The sequence below is a fragment of the Phoenix dactylifera genome, chromosome 11 (genome assembly GCF_051530095.1).
Source record: "Phoenix dactylifera cultivar Ajwa chromosome 11, Ajwa_hap1_PhDact_Kaust_v1.1, whole genome shotgun sequence".
Lineage (NCBI taxonomy): Eukaryota > Viridiplantae > Streptophyta > Magnoliopsida > Arecales > Arecaceae > Phoenix > Phoenix dactylifera.
This window is the reverse complement of record NC_143200.1, coordinates 25,700,893-25,727,600: the sequence shown is the minus strand read 5'-3', so window position 1 is coordinate 25,727,600 and position 26,708 is coordinate 25,700,893. Positions and strand designations below refer to the sequence as shown.

The following is a 26,708-nucleotide window of genomic DNA, read 5'->3' as shown; positions in this document are numbered from 1 at the left end:
AAAAGAAAAGGATTTGATCATCTAGTTGCATGCCTTTTTTCTTTATATATATAAAAAAAAGTGTGCTTCTTTTTCTGCTACTCTTCTCAAAGTTAATTGTTGTGTAATATAAGTGGCGTATCTCTTATTAATTATGACACTAAAATTCACTCAAGACTTCTGCCTTTAGGGGCTTGTCACCGGCAATAAATGTGGTCCTTCGCATCACAAGGAGGATGATTAGGATTTAATTCGGAAGTTTGTAGTTTATTTCTCCAGGTTAAACTCGAGGAGAGTTCTGGAAATGATTTGGTATATTAATTCACATCTACAAGTAGAAATAATACAAAAGCTTCACTGATATCATAAATTGACTTTTTAGAACTGATGCGGACTTGATTTTCTAGAACTCATAGACTCAAGACATACTCGATACATATAATTGATAATTTGGGCTATCTGATAAGCTTGGCTGTACACCCTGGTGGAAATGCAATTGGATTCCAAATTCGATGCTCGAGAATGCATAAACCAAGTGCACAATGGATGGCTAGATATAACCTTTTTAAAACATTATATTATAAAAATATTATGATGGTTTTAGAGGCTTCTTGCTAGTATTTCAAGAGTAATGATATGTAGCTACTATCACATTACAATGGAATAGTGGTTGTTATATTGAGAATAATTGTTGTAGTTTGAGCTTGTTATTGTTCACACTAGGATTTTTTACATAACATGTCATCCCGTTATAATATGTCCTCAATAAAATTGTTATTGATTCTTATAGCAGTTATAAGGACCAATCAAAAAGTATGTTTTTAGACTTTAATATTAAGTTAATTGCCGAAACAATAATTGTTATAATAGTTTTATGGAGGAAAACTAATGGCCAATAACGTAACTGGCTGTGCTATCTTTCCTTTCCCTTTTTGTTAAATAAATAATATTATTCTTTGACCATATAATTATTTTTGGAGAACTTTAAGCAAAGAGTTTAAATTTCATAAAAATATCATTCTATTGAAATAGAAATTATAAGTAAAAATAACTGTCATTTTTTTTGTTTTACTTATCTCAATAATGTGTTGAGGTGACGGAACTTTTATGGTTACTGTTAATCGGTTATCATACTATTGTTTAAAATCATATACGAACCTAAATAAGGATTAAAATAAAATTTTAGATATTATTTTTTATATAAATTTATATAATATATTATCATATGAACAATGGCTCCATTATTACAATGAAACGGCACCAATATCACTGTATCCTTAGCTGTTATATTAGTTGCTATTTGATTCCCAAAAAAAAAAAAACAGCCAAACATTAGACTGTATAAATAATGATCATTACTTTTATCAGAACGAAGAATAACATTTATATGGCATTCGGTTAAATGGCAACATCCATCAAATGTTAGCTGGCCTTTCAAAATCTTGCATAACAGCAACCAGTCTCTTGTGAGACACGACAAGATCCGTCCATGGTTGATTTAAAAAATTTATTTCGACCAAATATATTATATATCTTCAAATCTATATTGATAGGCATGATATCTTCATTGATATATTTTTATATATAAAAATATCATGCATACTGAAAATTTATCTCTTGCACAATATACTTGATCTTACTAGAGGTTTTGGTCATTTACTGGATGAAGAACTTCATTCTCTCTCTTCTATTTTTCGCTGATGCAGCTAAGCAGATGGAACTTAGGATCAAGCAGCGAGGAGCTTAGGGTTTGAAAAATATTTGATTAGTATTCTTGAAATAATTTGATGATTTTTTTTTATTATTAGCAATTATGCACTATTTCTTTTGAATAAATATACTAGATTATATATTTTGGTCACTGCTTGAGTTTGGAATGATATGAATGCGTATGAATCAAAAGACAGATCTTGTATGTCTCGTGAGGGTAAACCCTATGAATGTTCAGCTGTCTATCATATGCTCGGCTCGGACTATCAGGTTGAGACGTGACACCAAACGATAGGGACCACCGCCTGAAGCTGCTCCGCCCCTTTGCTCCATTGGAAGAATATTGTGAACATCAAGGTCAAGCTTATCGTTTCCATTGATAGATGTTTGATGAAATTAAGAAAGAGAAATATTTATACTATTAACATTAGCTATCCCTCCTTTAGGGAGCACAGCGTGGCTTCAACTTTTCCAACTATTATGCATTATTTAGTGATGGCGGAACCAAATTGCTCCAATTATAATATGTTGTGATGGGGTTAGTTCGAGATAAGATAATTAGTATATCTGTAGTGGTGGGGGAAGGTGACGTTTGAGGAGCATTAACCATGGGAAGAAGAGGTCTGTGCTATCCACAAGGTTCTGACCATTTGTTTCAAAGTTTCAACAACACTGATATTTTCCAGATGCAGAATCCTTTCACTGCATTATTGTTATAATTAATGTTACTTTCCGAACAAAATAAAACTAATGGTATTTTTTGGTAGAAAATGATGTCATTTTTGCCATGACAGAAAGAGGAGAAAAAAAATATTGTCTGCTCAAATCATTTTTTAGCTAACAAAAAATTAGTTTGATCAACTAGCATAGAGATCTGAATTTTAGAAATATTTTTACTGAACTGAACAATAAATTAAATTAAATACATAATATTTGACTATGAAACCTAAATACGATGCTTACTATGACAACTAAATTTAAAAGAAGCCCAAGCATCATCCTGTCTCTAGTATAATATGTGCTGCCATCTAGATTAATTGGTCCATACAACCTATTAACATCCCGATCAATATTGCTTCAAAATGTGGGCAACCTAATTCAAAGGATCACCTGCTTATAAGCAAATATTTAAATGCATAGGATTTGGAGAAAATACTGATCTCAAATTTAGCTTGAAATACATACTTCAAAAAAGAAATTGAAATATTTCTTCAAAAATTAAATTTAGAATTATTTTTGAATAAGATGGGTCCATATTGCACTCACCTATATTATGTATCTCTTACGTGCAATCAATCGTGCATGTCAACGAGAACATTCACGTACAAAGCACGTGGCGGCCATGTGGCCTAGTTCCTAGAGCGTGTGAAAGTTGCCCGTCTCCATGAGAGCATTGACTCTATTGGTTGTCTTTATTTTTATTTTATTTTTTGGGAGTGTAGGTGGTCAACGGCTAGGCATCACTGGAACAAGAAGAATAGATGAACCCTGCCCACTGGATTCGAATATTCCTCGACGCAGGCACGTTGTACCCACAAAACCTTCGCGGTTGCTTACCGGGTGAATTTGGATTTGGATCAAAAAGAATGTCGTTTTAAAACCCTCCTGTGGTGGATTTGGATCCGTTTGCACTAAAATGGACCGGGTTTTGAATCTTCTGAATCTCCAATCCGACAATTATAGCCCGGTTTCTTTTTGATCCGACCCGAATCCAACCACCTTAGTCCAAAGTCCAAACCCGGTTAGCCCCGAAACTGCCATCTCTTCCAGGAATCCGGAAGCCGGCCGCGCTTTCCGGCTCGCGGAGAGAAGAGAGGTGGATGCTCGCACACGGCATCTTAAGGATCCCGGCGGCGAGGAAGGTGGTGAAACGAGCCTCCGCAATGGAGAACGGCAAGGTCTACATCCATTACAACCACACCGACCCCTGCCGCCACTCCAGATGGACCGCGAGGTATCTTCCTATCCCTAACCCCATCTCCATTAGCCCTCTTTTCTCTATTTCTACAATTTTGGAGTCTTGTGTCAATCTTTCTCAAGATTCGAGGGTTTCTTTATCTGCTTCTTTCTGTGTAGAGAGAGCTACCGGTATATGTACAGAAGGCCGTGGCGGAAGGTGGTGGACTTCTACTCAGATTTGGTGAGCAGCGGCAAGGGGGCTTCCTCACTTTCGAGTTTGTTGGCTACTGGGGTAGAGCTTTTCTTTTATTGATTCTTTTCACTCGGATAATTTTGGATTTTACTCTATTGCTTCTTGGCTTGTTCGCCCGGTTAGCTCGTACAAAAAAAAGGTGTTGTTTTCAAAGTTTAGAACGCTTACTATTTGTCATTATGAGCCGGGTAGAGGTTGCAGTTCCGCTTTCTAAATAATAGTGTAGGCAATGCTAGAAAAAACTAAACTTATTGGTGGAGAAATCATTGCTGTCTTGGAATGCTCGGTCTCTAGAAGTAATTGTTGAACACCTCTGTTAACTCCTTTTCCCGCAATCTACTTTTTGTTTCAGCATGTATTATGCTTGGAGTTGATTATACCTGGTGTAAATGGCATGGAGTCAAGGGCTTTTTCCCCCCTTGCTGGGATGGTAATTGAAGCTTGTAATAGATCTTTAATCTATTCTAGTATTATTGTCCAATCTTATGGTTACAAATGGACTGAAAGTCAGAGTCGGATGAGGGCCAACTTAATATGATGCAATGATGCCTCTCAAGAAACCTAGAACTAACGTAAAAAGATATAGACTTGATTAATTTTGAGATTGGGATTTGTCCAATCAGAATGGTTGCGAATTTGAAACAGGCACGGCTCAAATTCATCTTATTGTTGAATCTGTAATGACAGAATTTTGAGAATTTATATGCTTAGTACAATAGATGTTGGCGAGAAAAAATTTTAGAAGTTCTTAACTTTAAATCATGATATCGCAACTTACATTCTTGGTCAACTCTAATTTCTAGATAAACTGACCTGTGTTTTGTTGAGCTACGGATATGATGGGCTTTCATCAGCCCATGTCCATATCTACCAATTATTCCATTTGGGGATTCGTTATCAATAGACGAAACAAAGTTATATGTCATTTGTGAATTCATGTGATACAAGTACATAGACATGCTTGCTTTCCGCATTAAAAGCAGATGAAACAATCTTATATCACTTCTTCTATCTAGATATACTTAAAACTTGCCCTGCCATTTTCTGGTGCTTCTGAATGAAAATAAGAGCCTTGTCCTAATGGCCCTGTTGCCCTTTGTTGCATAGCAACATACCACGTTGATTCTCCAACGAAACTTGTTGAGATTAGGGCTTCTTAAATGCACTAAACATAAATTTTTTTCTGTATGATTGCCACATCCAGCTCATCATGCATATATCTTATCGTTTTTTGTGATCTTAGTATTGATTTTGAGGCCTTTGTCCACAGAAACTTGTGCCACAGGATATTACTGAAAATTTTCATAGTTGTGAGGGAACATGTTTAGCAAATATACCCACTAAAGATAAGACAGGAAGATGGGAAAGAGTAACATTTAAGATTGTTTTATCATACCACGGTGGTTCATTTGATGGGTGGCAGAAGCAGCCTGGTCTGAACACTGTTCAAGGGTAAGCTATAAGCATTGAGTTATGCTGTAGTATTGAGGTTCTACCGCCAGAGAAGTTTATGTTTTGGCTTAGTAGATTACAATGCGCATTTGGGGCGCCAGTTGCTCATGTTATTTCAGCTTACACAGGACTTTAGTTCTTTTTCCTTTTCACTTGTGGTTTTACAGACTAGTAGAAAAGCCTCTTGGAAGATTTGTTGATGAAAGGAAAGCTGAGAAACTCAAAGACAAATCTCTGCCGCTGGAAGGCTGTGCTGCTGTTGCTGGGCGCACTGATAAAGGGGTGACTGCTCTTCAGCAAGTTTGTTCATTTTGTAAGTTAAAAGAATCTATTTTGTATTTTGTCATTCTGTTATGTCTTCACATTTCCTTCATGATCATCTTCCATTAATTGGGGTATAAAAATAATAATGGTTTTTTTCTCCCATTTGTCAAAGATTACTATTCCTTGTTTTCTTGGTCTATTGGAACTCCTTTGTTTAGAAAAGAAATAGTGAACAAAAAAAGAAAGGGTTAGAGGAGGAGAAAATCATTGGACAAATGCAACTTTTCAGTCATTCAATTAGTTTAAATTTCTAATCTTGAAAAATTATTTAAACAAAAGAAACTTTTACCATCTGGGTTGATAAGTATGCTAGGTCGCCTCTCACCCTCTTTTATGGGTTGCAGCCAATGGGGTCATTTCCCAGTATTCATGTCATTATTCTGTCGGGAGCCTCAAGCTATCCATGTTGGTGTTCCACTTTCAAGCCTTTTAATCAGTCTGTTATTATAATCTGAAGTTGTTTCCTGCTCTGTGCCTGGTGAATTTCCTTGAATTTTGTGATTGGATCAGGGGAAAGAAAAAGGAATCACTGCACATTTTGTAGGCAATATAAAGGAAAATATCTTCAATATATTTTTCCATCAAGAGCTGGCTTTAGGAATTTGTATATAGTTCGAAGTTTTGATATTTTATAAATAGTCATCTGTTGTATATAATCATTCAAAACATCAGAGCAGTGAGTCCTTCCGCACAAACATTTAATGATATTACAGAATGACTTATACTTTCCATATGATGAATTATCTTATAGTAACATTATCTGACTCATAAGATGAGAATTGTTAGCATGTATATTTGTACAATTGTTATATTTGTGGGATCATTGCACTGGCATCTAGTGATTACATCCATTCATTTGCGAATGCATGTGAAGAAAAAGGCCATATGGTTAAATTTGGCATTCTTTCGGTAATATGATTTTATGTGGTTATTTAAAATGAGATGCATAGCATCATGAAAGTGCAAATTTCTGATATCAAGGCTCTCAGAAATACCATTTCTCGAGGCCATTGAGAATGCTGTTTAACGGTGCATCTATCAATCCTTTCTCATCCTTTCATTTTTCAATCTAGATAACATTTAGTTGGAAATTTTCAGATCATGCAAGGAGAAATTGTTCCAATTTGCATCCATTGCCAACAAGCTTTATTGTGTCTATTTTGTTGAGCTATAAGAACGACATTACCCAAAAGTGAACATTAGCAAAATTTACCCTTCATTCTTTCTTGTTCTTTATTGTCTTGGTGATGCTAAGATGAAGCCCAGATTGTATTCTATGCCATTTATCCTTAACATGTTGGATATTCCTTTTGCAGGATTGCAGGTTCCTTTTTATCTCCTTGTCCTTGATATTTGGCAATTCCTATCTTCTTTTTTGTTATACTTCTTCATATCTGCTCTCCTTGGTTTTATAAATGTGGTGCGGACACGAATACTGGACTGATTATTTTGCGGGATTATGGTCGTCGCAGGAAGACGGTCCAGCCACTTTCATTGTGGCTGGATTGATTGATGTTTTTCTTTTATTATTATTTATTTTGATAGGATTAGTTTGCATATTGTCTTGTGAGGACCTCTTTCGAATTGTTTTTTTTTTATTGGGACTTATTTGTTATTTGGTGGCCCTATATATATATAGGGCATGCATTTGTTATTTTTTTTAATGAATTATTGCATGAAAATTAATCTTCTTCTTCCTCCTCTCCTCTCCTCTTTCTCTTCTTCTTCCCCTCTTTCTCTCCTCTTTCTCTCTGCATTCCAATCCCTACATCCGTCCTGCGTCAGCTTTGGTATCAGAGCAGGGCTGACTTTGCCTCTGTTGCTGAAGTCGAAGGATCCAGTTTATGGACGGACCCCCGCCGATTCCTTTTCGGCCTTTTCCTCACCTGTATTTTGCTAGATCATTTGCACCGCAAACGCCGGAACGCACGGAAGGTCGTCGCACGGCACGCGTCCCGAAGAAGAAGGGTCACTCCATTTCTTCATTATTTTCTTCCCTGTTCATCACCTCACCCACCGAGAAAAAAGAAAAAGCAAAACCCTCCCGTCGGTCGACTGTCTTCCGGCGTCAATCCACAGATCGCCTTCGCCCCCCCACCGCCGCCGCCTCCACCACCGTCTCCTTTCCCTCTCCCTTCCCTCTCGGTCCCTGCACAGAAGGGGAAGACCCCGTCGCCGGCTACCCCCACAGTGGCCCGAGCGGCGAATAAGCCGCTTTCTCCCTCTTTTTTTTTCCTCCCCCCCCCTCTCGCCGTTTTCCCTTCCGGCCGCCGCTACACAGGCGCCAACCACCGCCTTCACCTTGCAGCGCCGCCGAATCACCATTGGAAGCCACCGCCCGTGACCGAAGCTCGGAGAAGGACGCCACCCCGTTCACTGCCGCACCAGCACCCCGCTCCACCGGCGCAACGTCTTCCCGCACCCACCGCCGCAAAATCAGGCGAGATCCGGCGGAAGCGGACGGACGGTCGAAGGTGGAAGACGATCCACAGTACGGGTACGATTTCGACCCGTTAACCCTTAACCCATTAGCCCGAACCAATTCAAAAAAAAAAAAAATTCAAAATTCAAATTTCAATATTGCGGATCGGACTACCTTAACGGGTTGGGTCTGTTAACCCGATAACCCGAATCCATTTGGGTTATCAAAAAAAAAAAAAAAAAAAGCGCTGCACGTGACGCGTAAGTCACGCACGTGCCGCGGTTTATTTCTCTTTTCCCCTCTTCTTTATTTCCCGATCTTCTTCTTCATCTCCGATCACCGCCTCCCGCCGCCTCACACCGTCCGACCACCAACATTCCCGCGGCCTTCCACTGCTCTCTGCGCCACCGCCCTTGTCCCACCGCCGCTGCCATCCTCGTTGCTCGCACCACCGCGCCGCGCGCCGCTCACGCCTCCTCTGTACCGCTGCTTGCCGCTGCTAATTACTGCCGCACCGCCGCGCCGTCGGGTTGCTCCCACCGCCGCGCCGCCGCGTTGCCGTCGCCGCCGTCGACTGCTGCACCGCCACTGTCAGTTCTGACAGCCATCACCGCAGACCGCCACTGTCGCTTTCCCTGCCAACAGTTGCTCCCACCTCCACCACCGTATCCCGCCCTCCCACCACCGCAACTTTCTGCCTTCCACTGCTGACAGCGCTCCCCGCTCGCTCCCCACCGCCGCTGCCACGCCTGCTGCTGCACCACCGCGCTGCGCGCCGCCCCTGCCCTTCTTTACTGCCGCTCGCCGCTGCTAAGTCGCCGCCGCGCCGCTGCTACAACTCGCCATCGCCGGTCCCCGCGCCATCAGCCATCACGAACTGTCCCGACCAAAGCCGCCATCAGTTTCTCTGATCACCTTTCAGGGAGGTCTCAGTGATCCCTTCTCTGCCACCGGTCGTCATCGAGCTTCTGTTCTACATCTCTGTAGACCACGTCTCTTCTGCGCGCACGAGTCTCTCTCCAGACCAGGTCAGCGCTGTTCTCCCATTTCCTGCAGATTCAATTTGCTCAATTAAGTTGGCATTAATTTTCTTAATTTGTGCGTGGTACTGCGTCTACAATTCCAAAATACACGCGTTCACACACGTTCACAAGACAAACAGAAACCCTAGTAGCAGCACTTTTAATATTAACTGTGGAGCTAGCTCAATTCGGGGAAACATACGTGGCTCCGTACCATCTTGCATAGTCCGAAAACTTAGTACTACTGGACTGCATTACTTGTTGGCCTGCGCTTCATAGTAATTTACAGTTTGCTATGACTATTTGCTAGGGAGTAGTTTTAGTTTATATTGAGCATCTACTTTGCAATTGTGAATTCATTTCATGCATTAGGTCTACTTAGGAACCTTTATAGTTGGTTGGCTACTACATTTTGTCATTCATTTTATGCATCTACGTAGTGGTCGTGTCGCATCTAATCTTGAGTTCCCCCTAGACATGGATTCCAAAATTGAAGCCCTATTAAAAGCTATCCATGACACTAATATTCAAGTCCAAAATACGAATGCCCAAGTCCAAGCAAACAACGCCCAAATTCATGACCTAACCACAATGTCCACCCAGGTTAATGCTCGACTCGATTCAATTGAGGCTTCAATTCAAAGGGTTATTGAATCCCAAAAGGTTAGTACTCCCCATTTACCGGGTCTTGATGAGGATGATACCCTAGAACAAATCCTAGAACAACAAGGTTCGGTTCGGCAGGGCAACTTTGATCATAGGTCTGTTCCAGGTCACCATTATGCCTACCCTCGCCCTAGAGGACCTGGTCCCATTCCTCCTGTTGATAGAGGTCACCGACATACCGTAGAATCTAGAGAGCCTCGTGACCCTGATGAAGATGTAATGCGAGGCATTAGGGTTGAAGCCCCCACTTTCGATGGTCGTCTTGATCCGAAGGTCTTCTCCGATTGGCTACACGAAATGGATCACTTCTTTGAGTGGTACAATCTGTCGGAGGAGAAAAAGGTCCGATTCGCTAGAATGAAACTCCTTGGTCGAGCCAAGTTGTTTTGGCAAAACACCGAACAACTGTTAGCCAGGAGACATCAACCTGCTATTACCGATTGGGTAGAGATGAAAGAAAAATTAAAAGAAAAATACCTTCCATTAAGTTATCAATCTGACCTCTTAGATCGATGGAACAATTTAAGACAAGGTAGTCGCACAGCTACTGAATACATCGCCCAATTTGATGAATTTATGATGCGTAGTAATGTAGCTGAAGATGAACGTATGATCTTGAGCCGATTTCGACGAGGCCTAAATGATGAGCTTAGGAAAGAACTTGTCCTTCGTGAAGTGTCCACCTTAGACCAAGCCTATACATTTGTGCAAAATTATGAACAATTCTCCAAATCTATGTTTGCTAGGCGCCCTGACACCAGGCGGGTCCCCACTAGTGCCCAACCATCTGGACCCAGACCCCCAGTCGGTTCTGTCCCTCCTAAACCCTTTTCTTCTCCACCTATCCAAAACCGAGATATTAAAGGCAAAGGAATTTTAGGTGAACCTCCAAAACCAAGCTCACGAATTCAGTGCTTTAAATGCCAAGGGTTTGGTCATATTGCCTCCCAATGTGCAAATCCGACCCTAGTTATTGACACACATGAACAGAAGGATGACATAGATAATTTGGAGGAACAAATTTATGAGCCTAATTTAGATGATATTCACGATGTCGAAGACGAAACTGAGGAAGAATCACACACTTTAGGTTGTATCTGACCTACTCCCCAGATAATTGCCCACGAACCTGACCAATCCACTGTGAATGTAGTACGGTGTGCAATTACCCAGCCTAAAGAGACTGATGACTGGAGACGAACCTCAATTTTCCACACTTACATTAAATGCGGCGAAAAAGACTGTAAAGTTATCATTGATAGCGGGAGCTGCATTAATGCGATATCTTCCAGCATTGTCGCCCGTTTGGGTCTGACTCCTGTGTCCCAACCTCACCCTTATAAGGTCTCCTGGATCGACACGTCGTCCATTCACATTAAGGAACGGTGTCTTGTACCTATTCAAATCCTCTCTTATAAAGACACTGTCTGGTGTGACGTACTCCCAATGGACGTAGGTCATCTGATATTAGGTAGGCCTTGGTTGTTCGATCTCGATGTCACCATCTACGGTCGAACTAACTCTTGCTCCTTTGTATTCCAGGGTAAAAAGATTAAGCTTAATCCTTTACGGCCCAAAACGCTAAATAAGAGTACAGACAAGATTAAATCAAAGGGGAAGGAACTGCATATCCTTAACCCCACGGAATTTGAGAGGAACGTCTTTAAGGACTCTCCGGTGTTTGCCCTGCTAGTTAAAGAACTTCAGCCACATCTTAAAAGCACATTATCGGCTGAATCCCTCGCTATTCTCGAGGAGTTCAAAGAAGTTTTTCCGGAAGACCTTCCAGATCATTTACCCCCTTTGCGTGATATTCAGCACGCCATCGACCTAGTCCCGGGAGCTACCCTTCCTAACCTGCCCCATTATCGGATGAACCCTTCTGATCATGCAGAGCTCCTAAAGCAAATTAACGAGCTTCTACAAAAGGGATTTATTCGAGAGAGTCTAAGTCCTTGTGCCGTACCTGCCCTTCTTACTCCAAAAAAAGATGGGACTTGGCGAATGTGTGTAGACAGTCGGGCTATTAATAGAATCACGGTCAAATACCGTTTTCCTATTCCCCGGCTCGACGATATGCTGGATATGATGGCAGGTGCCTCGATTTTCTCCAAGATTGACTTAAAAAGTGGCTACCATCAAATCCGGATTCGTCCAGGAGATGAATGGAAGACAGCCTTCAAAACAAAAGATGGCCTCTATGAGTGGCTGGTAATGCCTTTCGGCCTCTCAAACGCTCCAAGTACATTTATGCGAGTGATGACTCAAGTACTCCGACCTTTTATGGGCAAATTTTTAGTCGTGTACTTTGACGATATCCTTATTTATAGTCAAACTAAGGAGCAACATTTAGGCCATTTAAGGCAAGTTTGTACGACTTTACGCAACGAGAGCCTCTACGCTAACCTTAAGAAGTGTTCATTTTTCACTACTCACGTAAACTTCTTAGGGTATATAGTCTCCTCTGAAGGTTTATCTGCTGATCCTGCGAAAATCACCGCAATTGTTGAATGGCCTGAACCTAAGAATATTACTGACATCCGTAGTTTTCACGGCCTGGCCACATTTTACCGTCGTTTCATTAAGGGCTTCAGTACACTTATGTCACCTATCACTGATTGTCTTAAACGAGGTGATTTTCAGTGGACACGCGCAGCCGCTAACGCATTTAATAACATTAAGAAAAAAATGACGGAAGCGCCAGTTATGCGACTCCCTGATTTTAACAAAGTTTTTGAGGTGGAATGTGATGCGTCTGGCTTAGGAATAGGTGGTGTGCTTAGTCAAGAACGTCATCCTATAGCCTATTTTAGTAAAAAGCTGAATGAGGCTAGACAAAGATATTCCACCTATGACAAGGAATTTTATGCCATAGTCCAGGCCCTACGGTATTGGCGACATTATCTCCTTCCTAATGAATTTGTTCTCTATTCTGACCATGAAGCACTTCTTTTTCTTAATTCCCAGAAAAAACTTAATCATCGACATGCCAAGTGGGTTCAGTTCCTCCAGGATTACACTTTTGTCCTCAAGCATATGTCCGGTGCTGCGAACAAAGCTGCTGATGCGTTAAGTCGTCGAGTAACTCTGTTGTCCGCCATGTCTGTTTCCATCACCGGTTTTGATAGACTTAAGCTCGATTACTTGTCTTGCCCAGATTTTGGCCAACTCTATAATGCCCTTGCTGATGGACAAGGACCTTTGATTGATGGTGTTTATCTACAAGACGGGTACTTGTTCAAAGCTTCCAAGCTCTGCATTCCGCGCACTTCCGTGCGCGATTTCTTGATATGGGAAGTACATGCCGGTGGTCTCTCTGGACATTTTGGCCGTGATAAGACCATAGAAGAAGTTGAACGTCAATTTTTTTGGCCAAGTTTGAAACGGGATGTTGCTAAAATTGTTGGACAGTGTCGCACGTGTCAACTAGCTAAGCACAAAAAACAAAATACTGGCCTATACACTCCGTTACCTGTCCCAGATCGCCCTTGGCTTGACCTTAGTATCGACTTCGTACTCGGCCTTCCTCGCACATTTCGGAAACATGACTCCATTTTTGTGGTTGTGGATCGTTTTTCTAAAATGGCCCGCTTCCTTCCTTGTTCCAAAACTTCTGATGCCTCTCGAGTAGCCAAGATATTTTTTGATGAGATTGTTAAGTTATACGGTTTACCAAAAACCATTGTCTCCGATAGGGATGTCCGTTTCATGAGCTATTTTTGGAAAACCTTGTGGCATCTGGTTGGCACCAAACTTAAATTTTCTACGGCTTATCATCCTCAAACCGATGGCCAAACCGAAGTCGTCAACCGAAGTCTAGGTAACCTTCTGCGTAGTCTAGTCGGGGATCACAATCGTAACTGGGATTCTATTCTGCCTGTCGCCCAATTTGCATATAATTCATCAGTCCATAGATCTATCGGGATGAGTCCATTCGAAGTGGTCCATGGTTATAAAGCTCGCAAACCTGTAGATCTCCTACCTATGTCCCCCCATATTCGCATTTCTGAGTCTGCACATGCATTTGCACAGCACATTCATAATCTGCATCAGGAAATTAGCAAGCGCATTCATATGAGTAATGCTCAATATAAGCTACAAGCTGATTCTCATAAGCGAGATAAATCATTTCAAACTGGGGATTATGTGATGATACGTATTCGGCCTGAGCGGTTTCCATCTGGAACCGTCAAGAAACTGCAGGCTCGTAGTGCTGGGCCCTTTCGGGTATTGCAACGCGTGGGTACTAATGCTTACGTTCTTGATCTTCCCTCTGATTTTGGTATTAGCTCCACTTTTAATATTGAGGATTTGGTTGCTTACAAGGGCCCCCTTTCTATTCCTACTGACCCTTTCGCTCCGCCATCACTTGAGCTTGAGGATACTCCTCTTCTTGATTCCATCCCATCCCCGACCAATCTAGCTTTACCACCAGCACAAAAAGAACATATTGATGCCATTTTAGATGAGCAGACTGTTTCTACCAGTGATGGGGGTGTTCAGCGTTTTCTGATTCGTTGGCGAGGACGCCCGGAGTCTGATACTACATGGATTACCCGTGCGGAGTTACAGCGCATTGACCCAGATCTTTTGGAGTACTACCAGAGTCATTCGTCGGGGTCGACTTCTTCTTACCCGGGGGGAGTTGGTGCGGACACGAATACTGGACTGATTATTTTGCGGGATTATGGTCGTCGCAGGAAGACGGTCCAGCCACTTTCATTGTGGCTGGATTGATTGATGTTTTTCTTTTATTATTATTTATTTTGATAGGATTAGTTTGCATATTGTCTTGTGAGGACCTCTTTCGAATTGTTTTTTTTTTTATTGGGACTTATTTGTTATTTGGTGGCCCTATATATATATAGGGCATGCATTTGTTATTTTTTTTAATGAATTATTGCATGAAAATTAATCTTCTTCTTCCTCCTCTCCTCTCCTCTTTCTCTTCTTCTTCCCCTCTTTCTCTCCTCTTTCTCTCTGCATTCCAATCCCTACATCCGTCCTGCGTCAAAATGCTTTTAAACTAATAAAAAAAAGTGCATTGTTATCAAAAGTTTTTATACTAGTTACCCAATTTATACGGGAAGGGATTATCAAGTGTTCTTTGGTTTAAGGCCATGGAGCATACAAACACCTTTTTTAGTAGCTGTTGTTTTTGGTGCATTTATATAGAAAAAGAGACTTTCTTACTGGCTTCATGAAATTAGAAAAATATCCTCATCTTCGCCATCTTCTAACATCTTTTTCAATGCAATTATTTTTGCTCAGTTTCATCTTTTATATAAGAATCAGCGATATTGCACGTACTTGATCATGTGCTGATGTGGTAGAAAGATAGAATGTTCTCACAGAAAGTTATTACATTTGTGGCCATGTTGTTTAGCTCATCACTCTTTAGATTTTTTTCTCTCACTGCTCCCCATGGTGATCACTAGATACTTGGAGGAAGGATGTCAAATGTGGAGATATAAAAGTTTCCATCAATGAAGCAGCTCCAGGAAAGCTCAAAGTTTTGACTGTCTCCGAGGTAAGCTCCTACTTATATTTATTTCATCTGCAGAATTTTGTTACAAAGGACTTGCTTTGATTGATTAGTAAATCAGCTTAATGTATTTTTTGAATTGTCTTTGTTTACATAGTTCGATTGAACCTTTTTGTTTTAGGCAACTCTATTTTTCTTTTTGTACAATACCTTTCAATGTTCCAAATGTAATTTGGAGAAATGCTATATCTGTGGATGCAAATGAGGATTTTGCAGATATTAGGGACTTTGAGGTGTGAGGTGCTTATAAAACCAAGTATGGAATTTTAAGGTTTTGTGAAAACTTCAATTCTTCTTTTGGTTGGTGGTCTTGGAGATGGTCCCTTGCTACAGGCTTCTAGGGCAAAAACGAGAACCAATTGTGAAGTTGTCCATATGATGGTTTGCTTATAATCTGTTTATCTGGTAGCTTTGCCATTAGTTTCAGGTAATGTTGGAGAAGTTAGATGCTCGTAGCCGCCTAACTCTAGTTTTAAACATGGTAATGATGGGATAAATGGAAGGAAAACTGAAGCTTTTCCCCAATATAGTTTGGCTGGTGATTTGAAAGGAAAGTTGTAACAAGGTTTGTTGTTAAAGTTAGGGAGTTGGTCTGTATCAGCGGTTACCTGCCTGGCAGAATTAGGGGATTTGACCTTTTCTATTTCTCCCTTTCTTCTCCCTTTATTTGTTAGTTGTTTATTCCTTATTTATAAAATGCTTTATTAGCAATGAAATAATTAAGGAGGCCAATGTTCCATTATAGGTTACAAAGATATGCAGCTAGCTAAAAATTAGAAACAATCAATTCTCGATTATTTGTTGCTTGATTGATTGATATCTTGTTTCAGAATTAGGTTTTTTTTTTTTCTGTTTAAGTTTTTTTTAGACCACCCATGATGCGAGCTAGGTTCTTGAACCTGCCTGCTTGTTTTTCTATCTGGCTTCCATTTGCCTTGCCGCATGTTTTCTTTATTTTAGACAAGCTTTCTTCTTTTTTGCTTAAGACGGGCGTTTCATATAGTAGTACGGATACACCCAACAAAATCAGAAAACAACAAATCTCAGAGTGCTCTAGGCAACTTTCCCTCTCCGGCTCACAAGGTGCCTTTGGAGTGACAGGCCACATAGAAGGCCACCCAATCTGCGGCCCTGTTAGCCTTCCTAAATACATGCCTAGCCTGAAAGGCCACTCTATTACTCACCATAGCCCAAATATCCCAAACAAGGGAAGTCCCCCTCCGCCACTCGGGCCACCCTGGATCCAGTTGATCATGGTGGCTGAGCCCCCCTCCAAGATAACTGAGTTGGCTTGTAGCACACGTCGAGCATGGCTCAGACCGGCCCAAGCTGCCTGTAACTCTGCACCAAGGACTGAGGTATCAGACGAGCTTTCTTTCAAGTTGCATATTATGCCACGGATGGTTGTATCACGACCAAAGCCCCGGCTTAAGCTTGATTAGTTATAGAAAAATCTTGAAATCGATTCCCTTGTATTAACGGAGTATCAAAACAGCACATTGTGGTAGGCTACCTTGTGAGTTGTGATGAAATGTTTGATTTATCTCAAATGTGCCTTGGGAAGATTGCTGCAATGTTGACAAAGATTTGAACAGGTCAAAGGACTACTTAGTCTAGCACAAAAATAAAAGGACTACTTATAGTTAAAGTTTGCGTTTTTTTTTTTAAGTTAGAAAGGTGGATTGAGTAGTTACTAGTAGCTTCTAGAAAACACTATGCATCTCAACTTTTGTGAGCATTGATGATCCCATACAGCTTCTATGACTTTCGTCTTTATTCCAGTTGAAAACAATACCTGGAGCCGATATTTGTTCCAACTTTTGTTAATATGCAGTACTTTAGGTTCTGTTAACCAATTGAATGGTAAAAATATCCAACTTAAGTCATTTATCCTTACTGTTCTTCTACCTGCTTAATCTATCACTTATGACTTTGACAATCATACTTTCTTGATAGAACTTAAGGCGTATACTGCAGGTTTCTCGTGCGTTTCATCCAAATTTTGCAGCAAAATGGAGGCGCTACTTTTATATTTTTCCCCTTGATGATGGAGATGGCCAGATAAATCATAGTGAGATGGGTTGTTCAAATAGTGCTGATGCATTGGATGAGGAGCAGATAAACTGGCAGCCTGAAAATGATGAGGAAGAGCAATCCATATCTTTGTTGGATGGGAATGAAGATGACAATATGTACAATATTGTCGCAAAGCCAAGAAATTTCAGTGTAGACAAGGTGAACCAACTTCTACGGCAGCTAGAAGGGAGGTCATTATCCTACAAAATGTTTGCACGTGATACAAAAGCCTCAAGAAGCACGTAAGGACCATAAATCCTCTCTATCTCGGCTTTATAATAGTTTGACCATACAGCACATAATGTTGGCTGAATGATTTTCTTGTAATATGAGTATGACTAGTATGAGGTCTAGATGCCGGGACGTATGCTTACTCTAGTACCTCTTTTCATAATATTGAATTAATGTAGTTCTCCATGTATTCTAGTTATTAAGTTGCTATCATAGAGATAGAGCTTGTTCAAATTCTGTTCTGCTCTCCTCTTTGCATGATCATCAATATGTTGAGTAGATTTGGTGGAAGTGATGCTGGAGTAAAGATTGGACAAGTGCATTTAGTTCTCTCACGGCTGTTTCTTGTTCTTGCAGTGGACCACCCACAGAGTGTTTTATGTTTCACGCTCGAGCTACAGATGCCAAACTGCCTTATTATGACAAGGTTCTAGTACCATACACCATTTGCTTATACATTTTATGACAATATAGTTTTGTTCTTTGAAACTTTTCTGTGTATTCATCATTGTAGTGTGATGTAATTGGCTAAACTCTTGTTTTTTGCCTCCACACTATTATACCTTTGAGGTAGACAAAATATAGGCATTTTAGTCATCCATTTTGTTGAAATGTCGGTGAAGTTCGACTATGTCCTTATGGCTTTAGCTTAAGTTTTGATCCGTTGGATTTGGACTTATAGATTACATCCAAAATAATCTATATGCATGCATATGCACGTTTTGTGTATTCATTTTAGTCCAAAGATGTGTCAACATCTAGGGCTTGCCTGAGTTGCTATATCGGATGCCTTGTGCCCGAAACCAATACTGCACGCCATGTCCGTCTTGGTTGCTTCTGTTAGTGCACTAGTTGAAACATGAAATTGAAATATCATGCTGTCTGTGAGTGCACTAGTTGAAAAATGAAATTAAAATATCATGTACTGGTACTAAAATCATGTTCGATCTGTTACAGAATTGTGTAGGTGGACTGAGGGTGATGTGTGTGGAACTGGTGGCGAATCGCTTCCTGCGGAAGGTAATATTTCCAGCATGTCCTGATGGCTTCTGAATTTTAAATTGCTAAAAGATGATAGAAAACATTAAATTGTTCATGGTTACTGTATCTTGATGTTTTTCACCAGCCACCAACTGATGAGTTGCATTTGATGTTCTTGGGGATAGGATCATGGATATCCCTCTCTTTCATCCATGGTGGATTTATCATGATAAATAGGATTTTTTGAGTATGTTATGCTCTATCCTCATGGATGTGATACCTCTCCTCTCCTCTCCTGTGAAGCATTTGTACCTTCTGCTTTTGTCCTGAGTTCGAGAAAATGATTTTTGGAGAAAAAGAAGAGAGAAAAAGTAGGGAAGGAAAAGAAACAAAGTAATTACATTTTTCTGCCCATAAGGAATTGATTTTGAGCTTGATAAGACTCTTGCTGGTGTTCCTGCAGATGGTCCGGGTTCTCATTGCAACTGCCATAAGAGAGGCAGCTGCTGGTGCAGATGATGATGCTTTACTAAAGCTGATGGATGCTACATGCAGACGCGCCACGGCTCCTCCAGCCCCCCCAGAAGGCCTCTGCCTCGTTGATGTTGGTTATGGGGAATTCAAGCAAGAAAATTGTCTGATTTTGTCAACAGGTAAAAAATGTGGATCATTATCATTTAATACTAACCAATATCAGAAATTTAGTGAATTTATGGAATTACATTGACCAGAATTATGAATCGAGAACTCAAGCTTATGTGGGACAAATCTCTGAAATTTCTCCTAGCATCTCCCAACTGTCACCAGGCAACTGAACCAATATTTCAATGATAGGTTTATAAATTCAGTGGTAGGCCTATCTACATCAACGTTGGTGAGCCTGCTGCCCTTTGTCAGGCTGGTGTAAGCTATCATCGGCTTATTTAATGGTTGTTGTCCTGCCCAAAATCGACTTGCCTAGCAGGAGAGTTGAGCATGAAGAGTTTCAGTGATTGTACAACTAAATGCATCACATTTTATTGGGTCAAAGATTATTATACAAAATTAGCCTCGTCTTTTGTGGCCTGCTGCAGAGTGCGAGGTTTTTCGGCATTTTGGTGTCTTTCTTTACCACCACAAAAATTTTATATTTTTCATGCACTATGTTAACGTGGTATAAGATGCCAGGGTATTTCTTTGGTAACATTGTTTTTTAGTGTCCTGTAATTATGCAAATGACAATTATTAAGGCTATTTATAGGTAATGATGTTAGAGGCACTCCAATTGATGTGGAGGTTGACATTATGGACAATGTTATTATTAATATGATCCATCGAATTTGAAAATTACCTTGTAATGGATTTAATCTAGGATTTTTTTTTTTATTGGAACGTAGTGCTGGATTGTTGAAATAAAGGCAAAGCTTAACCTGTAAGACTAAAAAAATATGTAGGTTCTTGATTATTTGAGGGTTTTTTTTTTTTTTTTTTTTTTGATACAACAGTGAGTGCAGCCAACAAAAATTGGAAAAGAAAATTTGGTAAAGAGGAAAAAAAAAATAAACTCATGGTTCTTTCAAAAAAATCTACTAGAATGATAAGTTGCAAAGGAGATGATTCAGTCAGCAGCATTGTAGCATTGTTTCTTTTTCGATAGATATGGATGGTCCGAAACAAGCTATACCTTCTTGTTAATCTGCATTATTTGAGCTTTTACCATCAGGATTATAATAGACTTGAGAAAGAGAAGAGTTTGTTGAAGGAAGAAAACTAGAAAAGGGCGAGGCAGACTGTGAACCCTTGAAACTCTTTTTAAAGCATGGGTTGACGAGATTGGATTGATGTTCCCGAATCTTAAGGGAAATTTAATGCCTCTCATTATGACGTGCAATCCTAAATCATCTAACATATTTTATTAAACCATTAATATTAAAATGATATATATATAAAATATAAAAATATTGATAATAATAATAATAATGATGATAGTAATAACAAAACATCCTTGTCCTGGATCAACGAGAAATCCAAACAATGTCCACTTACTGTCGCAATGCTCGATGAAATGAGATGCCGAAGTTTCCACGTGCCAGGAAATGGGTGAGGCTTGGGGTGCTGCCGAAGTTTTGGGTTCATCGACTGAGGCTTAAAAATTGGAAGGCCGGCCTTGGATCCCTCTTGGGACAGCTCAAATCCCATGTACACACAAGAGACGTCTCAGTGGACTCCGTCAAATATGTCTCCACCCCGTTCTCTCTTATTCCGTCACCTTTCTCACCAACCTATTCTTAGGCCACCACGCCTGCTCTCGTCCTCGTAACCCTCTTCCCTTTACCACCTCTCTCTCCGCCCCCCGAAACCATGCATTCAAAACCAATCTCCCATCTCCTCATCTCCACCACCCATAACACCAGTGGCGTTGCCGCCGGTGACCCCTCTTCGACGCGATAACCCCACCGCGACCGCGCCATGGCCGGACTGGCTTCGCCGTGGTGGCCTCTACGGCCCCTCATGGTCCTCCTTATCCTCACGGCATCCTCCCACCTCTCCCTCTCCGAGGATGCGGACGTCCTCCTCAAGTTCAAGGAGACGCTGGCCGCCAACGGCGGCGGCGCTGCGCTGGGTAACTGGGTCGCCGGCTCGACGCCATGCAACGGGAACGCCTCGCTGTGGACCGGCGTCATTTGCTACAACGGGGACGTCCACGGGCTGCAGCTGGAGAACATGAAGCTGTCGGGAAATCTATTGATCGACGTCCTCGTGGATCTGCCGGCCCTCCGCACCCTGAGCTTGATGAACAACGACCTGGAGGGGCCCGTCCCGGACATCGCGAAGCTGCCGGCGCTCAAGACCATATACCTGTCCAACAACAGGTTCTCCGGCGGGATTGCCGACGACGTGTTTAAGAAGCTCCGGGCCATGAAGAAGGTGCACCTGTCGCGCAACCAGTTCACCGGGCCGATCCCGACGTCGCTCGTCGGGCTGACGAGGCTCCTGGAGCTGAGGCTGGACGGCAATAAGTTCGAGGGATCGATACCGGATCTGCGGCAGCCGGAGCTCTACCTGGCGAACATGTCCTATAACAACCTGGAGGGACCAATTCCGGTTGGGCTCAGCAAGATGAAAGCTAGCATGTTTGAAGGTCAGTGATCTTTTTATCATTCTTGTCATTCGTTCTTTGGGGTATATATAAGTAACAGAAGAGGAAATCCTGATACCAAATTAGCATTAAACATTATTAACATATAAGAACACCAGGAACGTAGGAAACCACACTGTTGGCTTCGCAGATACTTTGATTAGATTGAAGCAGACCATGAAGCGAGGGTCTGGCATCGATCCGGAGCTACTGCAAGTCTTTTGATGGTATGGCTCGAAATGCAACAACGCCTGATGAGACAACTAGACATTAGCTAGAAGTGCAGAACGTTCGATCAGCTCTTAGCCAGAATCATAACAATAGCGATAACCTGCATGCTTTAGCAGCACAAAAATGAAGAGTCGAAGAGCTATTGGCCTGGCAGAGACGCACTTTTACTCAAGAGCTCCCATATAATCCTTAAGAAGGGCTATGTGGCTCTTTTCTTAGGATGGAATAGTGGGGTTATATGAACGTTACGTGCTTTATATTCCTCATCACAAGTAAACATATTATGCTTTGACTTACAGCCTACTGCTCAGGGAATCAGAGCTCAACCTCTCAATGGAAAAGATTAAAAAGAAAAATATATTCTTTTAGCAGGTATTTATAAATTAAAAGTCCAATTCACAACAAACTCAAGTGCAGGAACCATCGAATACTGGAATATGTTCAATGAAAAGGATTTTTTGATGCCAAAACAACGGATTATTAGACAACAATTGGGCATTTAAAACGGATCAATTTCCATTCGAAGACGTGCTTCCGACAGAATAATAAACAATCAAAGATTAATTATCACTACTTGCTATCTAGATTCAGTTTGACTTAGTACTTGCCTTAACTTCAGCATGGACATAATTAAACTTCATCGGTCTTCATATTGCCGCTGATTTTGATCAAATAATTTCGAAATTCTTATGGATTATAATGAAATTAATTAAGGTACTCCTGGAGAAAGAAAGGTTCCTTTAAATTAAGGTACCGCCGTTCCTTGAAGGTTTAACAGCTGTGCGATAGTAAACAAGAACAAATGCTTGAAGAGGATGAAGAAGATCAATGCTAGTCAATCTGCTTGAAATTATCTGTGCATTATTACTATATCTCTAACCAATGCGCAAAGTGTCCCAAGAAAACTTTAATTAAAATAATTACAAATTATTAGTTTTCAACTGTGGAACGAGCTTATTTGGTGTTAAAAAAAATATAAACATCGAATGATAAGTTCATAGAACAACGACGATCAGAGGGACTACTTATCATGAACTGCATGAGATTTTATATATAACCGAAGAACTTATCCGATGAATGGAAATAAAATAGATGTTCAGTAATAGTAAATGTAGGATCGAGAGAAAAAGTTTAGGACACAAGGCAGAAGCAAGAAGGCAGCACTAGCATGCGTATCAGAGCGAGGCATAGCGATCATAAGTGAGGACTCGCTTTAGCTCTATTAATGGAAAAAATAATTCATACGATCGCTTCATATTGTTGGCCTACAATTCGAATGAACACTACATCAAACACTCACTGGCTGAAGTAGTTAGAAGGCCAACGATTTGGAAAGCCCAATAAAGTTTTCTTGATTATGGCATCTGACTCTGTGTTAACTGTGTAGGCAACAAGAATCTTTGCGGTCCTCCACTTGATGTCCCATGCACAAAATCTTCATCACCATCATCATCATCAGAATCACCATCATCATCAGAATCACCATCATCATCGATGAAGGAGAAGAAGATCTCCCCTGCTCTTCTAGTTGTCATCATAGTGATAGCTATTGGAGTACTACTAGCAATCATTGGCATGATCTTGTTCATCGTCCGCCGCCGTCGTGAACAGACGGAACCAGGCGTTCTTCCACCCAGCAAAACCAAGAAGACCGATCCTTCAGAGGCAGACAAGCTGGAACGGGTCGCAGTGGATTCCAGTGGGGAAGGGAAGAAGGTCGCAAATGCAGAGCACGTTAAGCTGACGTTTGTTAAGGAGGGGGTGCAGAGGTTTGAGCTACAGGAACTGCTCAAGGCTTCCGCTGAGGTGCTGGGCAGTGGGAACTTTGGGTCCTCGTACAAGGCCATCCTTTTTGACGGTCCGACGGTGGTCGTCAAGAGGTTCAACAAGATGAATGCCGCCGGGAGGGAAGACTTCCAGGAGCACATGCGAAGGCTGGGGAGATTGTCTCACCCCAATCTGCTGCCTCTTGTGGCCTACTACTACAAGAAGGAGGAGAAGCTATTAGTCACTCATTACATCCCTAATGGTAGCTTGGCTCATATGCTCCATGGTAAGCCACTCATTCTAGTGCCTGTTTAACTAGTTTCTGAACTCTATTTTGTTGTTCTTGTTTTTGTTGAGCAAACATTTCTTAAATTTTTAACGACTGACTACATATCGCAGATGCACATATATGTGACTACCTCAAGCATTTATACATTAATGCTCTTTTGATTATAGAAATGTTGGCAAACTTTATGACATATGGCACACAGGATGCTTATGCTGGCTTATAGCATAGATCTTATATGTTAATCTTACGAAAAAATGGATATTAATTACTTTGTTAAATTTCATCAATCCGAAACCTCCGGAAATTTCGAACGCAAAATAATGAGTGCATGCTTAACTTTGGAATGTCCTTCTCAGGTAGAGGTGGCTCCGCTCTTCGACCACTTGATTGGCCCACACGCCTGAAAATAGTGAAGGGTGTAGCAAGAGGCCTTGCATTCCTCTACGAGGAGCTCCCGATGTTGACCGTACCTCATGGCCATCTCAAGTCCTCCAACGTGCTTCTCGACGACTCCTTCGAGCCCCTCCTTACGGGCTACGCCCTGGTGCCGGTGATGAACCAGACCCATGCCTCGCAGATCATGGTGGCCTACAAGTCCCCGGAATGCGCAGAACGCGGCAGGCCATCCAGGAAAAGCGATGCATGGAGCTTTGGGATATTGATGCTAGAGATATTGACGGGGAGGTTTCCAGCCAATTATCTGCGGCAGGGCCGAGCAGGCACGGACTTGGCGAGCTGGGTGAACTCTGTTGTGAGAGAGGAGTGGACTGGCGAAGTGTTCGACAAAGAGATAAGTGGGACTAAGGATGGTGAGGGAGAGATGCTGAAGTTGCTTCAGATTGCATTGGGTTGCTGTGAGACGGATGTCGATAAGAGGTGGGATCTGAGGATGGCGCTCGAAAAGATCGAAGGATTGAGAGAGAAGGAAAGTGATGAGGACTACTCTTCATTTGCCAGCGAGGGAGAGGCGACTATGTCGAAAACTATGACTGACGATGACTTCTCTTTCTCGACAATTCACTGAGTTTCTTCTCAGTGAGGAAGCTTGGAGAAAATGCGGCGTTTGAGCATTTACGTTTTCGATTTAAAGCATTCTTAGGTGGATTACTGGTGGTGTAGTCTTCTTCTCTATAAGCTTTTCGAGTGTGTAAAGTGGTAGATTCGTAATAATTTGATGTGCTGTATTAGGATTTCAGCCTGATCAATTCCTATTTCTCTCCACATTTCTCTTTCTGCTTCTAAAGTTTTCTCCAGAGATGGTCTGAACTCATAAAATTTGCTATTTGTGAGTGCAAATAAATATGTCTGCATGAATTATTTTATCTCCAAATCCAACTGATTGATTTAGCCTCTAACAACCAAAGAAACTTGCAGCACTTGCCATCATTCTAGGCTAGAAAGATAGCTCCAAGGGATGTTCGCCTTGTTGGAAATTTTAAATTTCTATTTTATAAAAAATTAAATTTTTAAATGGAATCTTATCTCCTTCCTTTTTGTTGATGTTTCAAAAGTTTTAGAATTCTCTTTTCTTTTAGTCCCAAAATTGGATGTGTAAAAACAAGTTCTCTTCCTCTCCTATGAATGCAACAAAGGCGTACACAACAACGATACAAAAGTATGAACAGCCCCAACACCTGAGAAATAATAGAGAATCTATTGTTTAAAGCATACTGTTGGTTAACAGAGAAATATGATAAAATAGAACTACTTGGATTTATGCTGGCAAGATTGATCATTGGTGCTGTTTCCTTGGCAAGTGGTGGATAAAAAACCTTATGAAGTAAAAGGAATCAAATTAAGCGAGAAGGTTCTGGTTTCCTTGATTAAGCTGTAATTAATTATGAACTTGATGAATGTTGAAGACTTTGTTACCCATGAGTATGGAAAAAGAAACTCGAACTTTGTTATATTCGTGTTGTTTCTCTTTATGGTAACAATGCATTCTTCCATGGCACTTTATTCAAATATGCTTTACATATGTTCATAATCTTCTCTTTTTCCGAGATTCACATCAAATTTGCAAAAAAAGGGAAAAAATTCAAGACCTAGCTAGTTCCAAGTGTAACCGGAAAACCTTATTACCCTCCAATCATGACCTGACCTAATCCCATCCGACTCCACACAAATAAAGCTCTATTTGAATATTTGGGCCATCTAAAAGCTCTTAGGTTAGCTGACTCGGTTCTAGTTCAAAAACTCAAATAGACTTGAGTTTTCACCTTGATCAGTTCTTGCCAGCCTAGTTGCAATGGAAAAGTTGTAGAGAAACTAAGTCAGCAAGTTTAAATGGTTCATTATCCATCCTAAGGAACATATATGTGGTACAACCAATTAAGTCTCGTGCATAACGCATCCAAAATTCCTCTGGCAGATGGAAACCAAAATTTTAGATTCTATGTGGTACTTGTTTTGCACTGAAGAGAGTGATCACCATAATATTATATGATGATGGGGATGAATGGCTGCTTGGCATCCGATGGTGATGTGCCATGTTAGGCATGCAATGCAGCATATCATATTCCGTGGTCATTCGTCTCGAGGGACAGATGATGTGTTGATGGTCGACGGCTTTCATGGTGCATGGCATAGAATCTTGATTTGCAGCCAAGATCCCATAGATAGAGAAACCGGGAGAGAGAATCCAGGATTTACATGGTCAACGGATCAAACAACAGAACTCCAACCTCCACCGAGATCCAAGCTGGGCCCCACGAGGGCGGCCCCCTCTCCTAGTTAACAACGT

At 41.1% G+C, this 26,708-nt stretch overlaps 2 protein-coding genes across 6 annotated transcripts; both read left to right on the top strand.

The window, feature by feature from the left end:
* Positions 1-3,422: 3,422 nt before the first annotated feature.
* On the top strand, positions 3,423-19,886 carry LOC103702261 (Pseudouridine synthase family protein). 5 transcript variants are annotated; one of them, XM_039128005.3, is made up of 10 exons: positions 3,423-3,643; positions 3,766-3,829; positions 5,112-5,293; positions 5,461-5,606; positions 15,166-15,257; positions 17,229-17,590; positions 17,937-18,006; positions 18,537-18,599; positions 19,024-19,213; positions 19,292-19,886. In XM_039128005.3, the coding sequence occupies exons 1-10, from the start codon at positions 3,510-3,512 to the stop codon at positions 19,297-19,299; spliced, it is 1,311 nt and encodes a 436-aa protein (XP_038983933.2). In that variant the 5' UTR covers positions 3,423-3,509; the 3' UTR covers positions 19,300-19,886. The 5 variants fall into 5 exon arrangements, with proteins under 5 accessions (XP_038983933.2, XP_088563613.1, XP_008782817.3 ...); XM_088707487.2 differs by having other exon boundaries at positions 3,426-3,643; positions 3,766-3,880; positions 17,250-17,590; positions 19,395-19,886; XM_008784595.6 differs by having other exon boundaries at positions 3,426-3,643; positions 3,766-3,880; positions 17,250-17,590.
* A 1,082-nt stretch (positions 19,887-20,968) lies between these two features.
* LOC103702419 (pollen receptor-like kinase 1) lies at positions 20,969-25,213 on the top strand. Its single transcript, XM_008784859.5, has 3 exons — positions 20,969-21,681; positions 23,297-23,962; positions 24,322-25,213. Exons 1-3 carry the CDS (start codon positions 21,009-21,011, stop codon positions 24,987-24,989), a joined length of 2,007 nt encoding a protein of 668 aa, XP_008783081.4. The 5' UTR covers positions 20,969-21,008; the 3' UTR covers positions 24,990-25,213.
* The last annotated feature ends 1,495 nt before the right edge of the window (positions 25,214-26,708 follow it).

Bases quoted from the DNA above. Each gene is read 5' to 3' on its own strand.
- LOC103702261 (XM_039128004.2), top strand. From the start codon at position 3,510: ATGCTCGCACACGGCATCTTAAGGATCCCGGCGGCGAGGAAGGTGGTG. The intron at 5,294-5,460 runs GTAAGCTATAAG...GTGGTTTTACAG, and splicing joins GGTCTGAACACTGTTCAAGG to ACTAGTAGAAAAGCCTCTTG. The intron at 15,258-17,228 runs GTAAGCTCCTAC...CTTTCTTGATAG, and splicing joins AAGTTTTGACTGTCTCCGAG to AACTTAAGGCGTATACTGCA.
- LOC103702419 (XM_008784859.5), top strand. From the start codon at position 21,009: ATGGCCGGACTGGCTTCGCCGTGGTGGCCTCTACGGCCCCTCATGGTC. The intron at 21,682-23,296 runs GTCAGTGATCTT...TTAACTGTGTAG, and splicing joins GAAAGCTAGCATGTTTGAAG to GCAACAAGAATCTTTGCGGT. The intron at 23,963-24,321 runs GTAAGCCACTCA...TGTCCTTCTCAG, and splicing joins CTTGGCTCATATGCTCCATG to GTAGAGGTGGCTCCGCTCTT.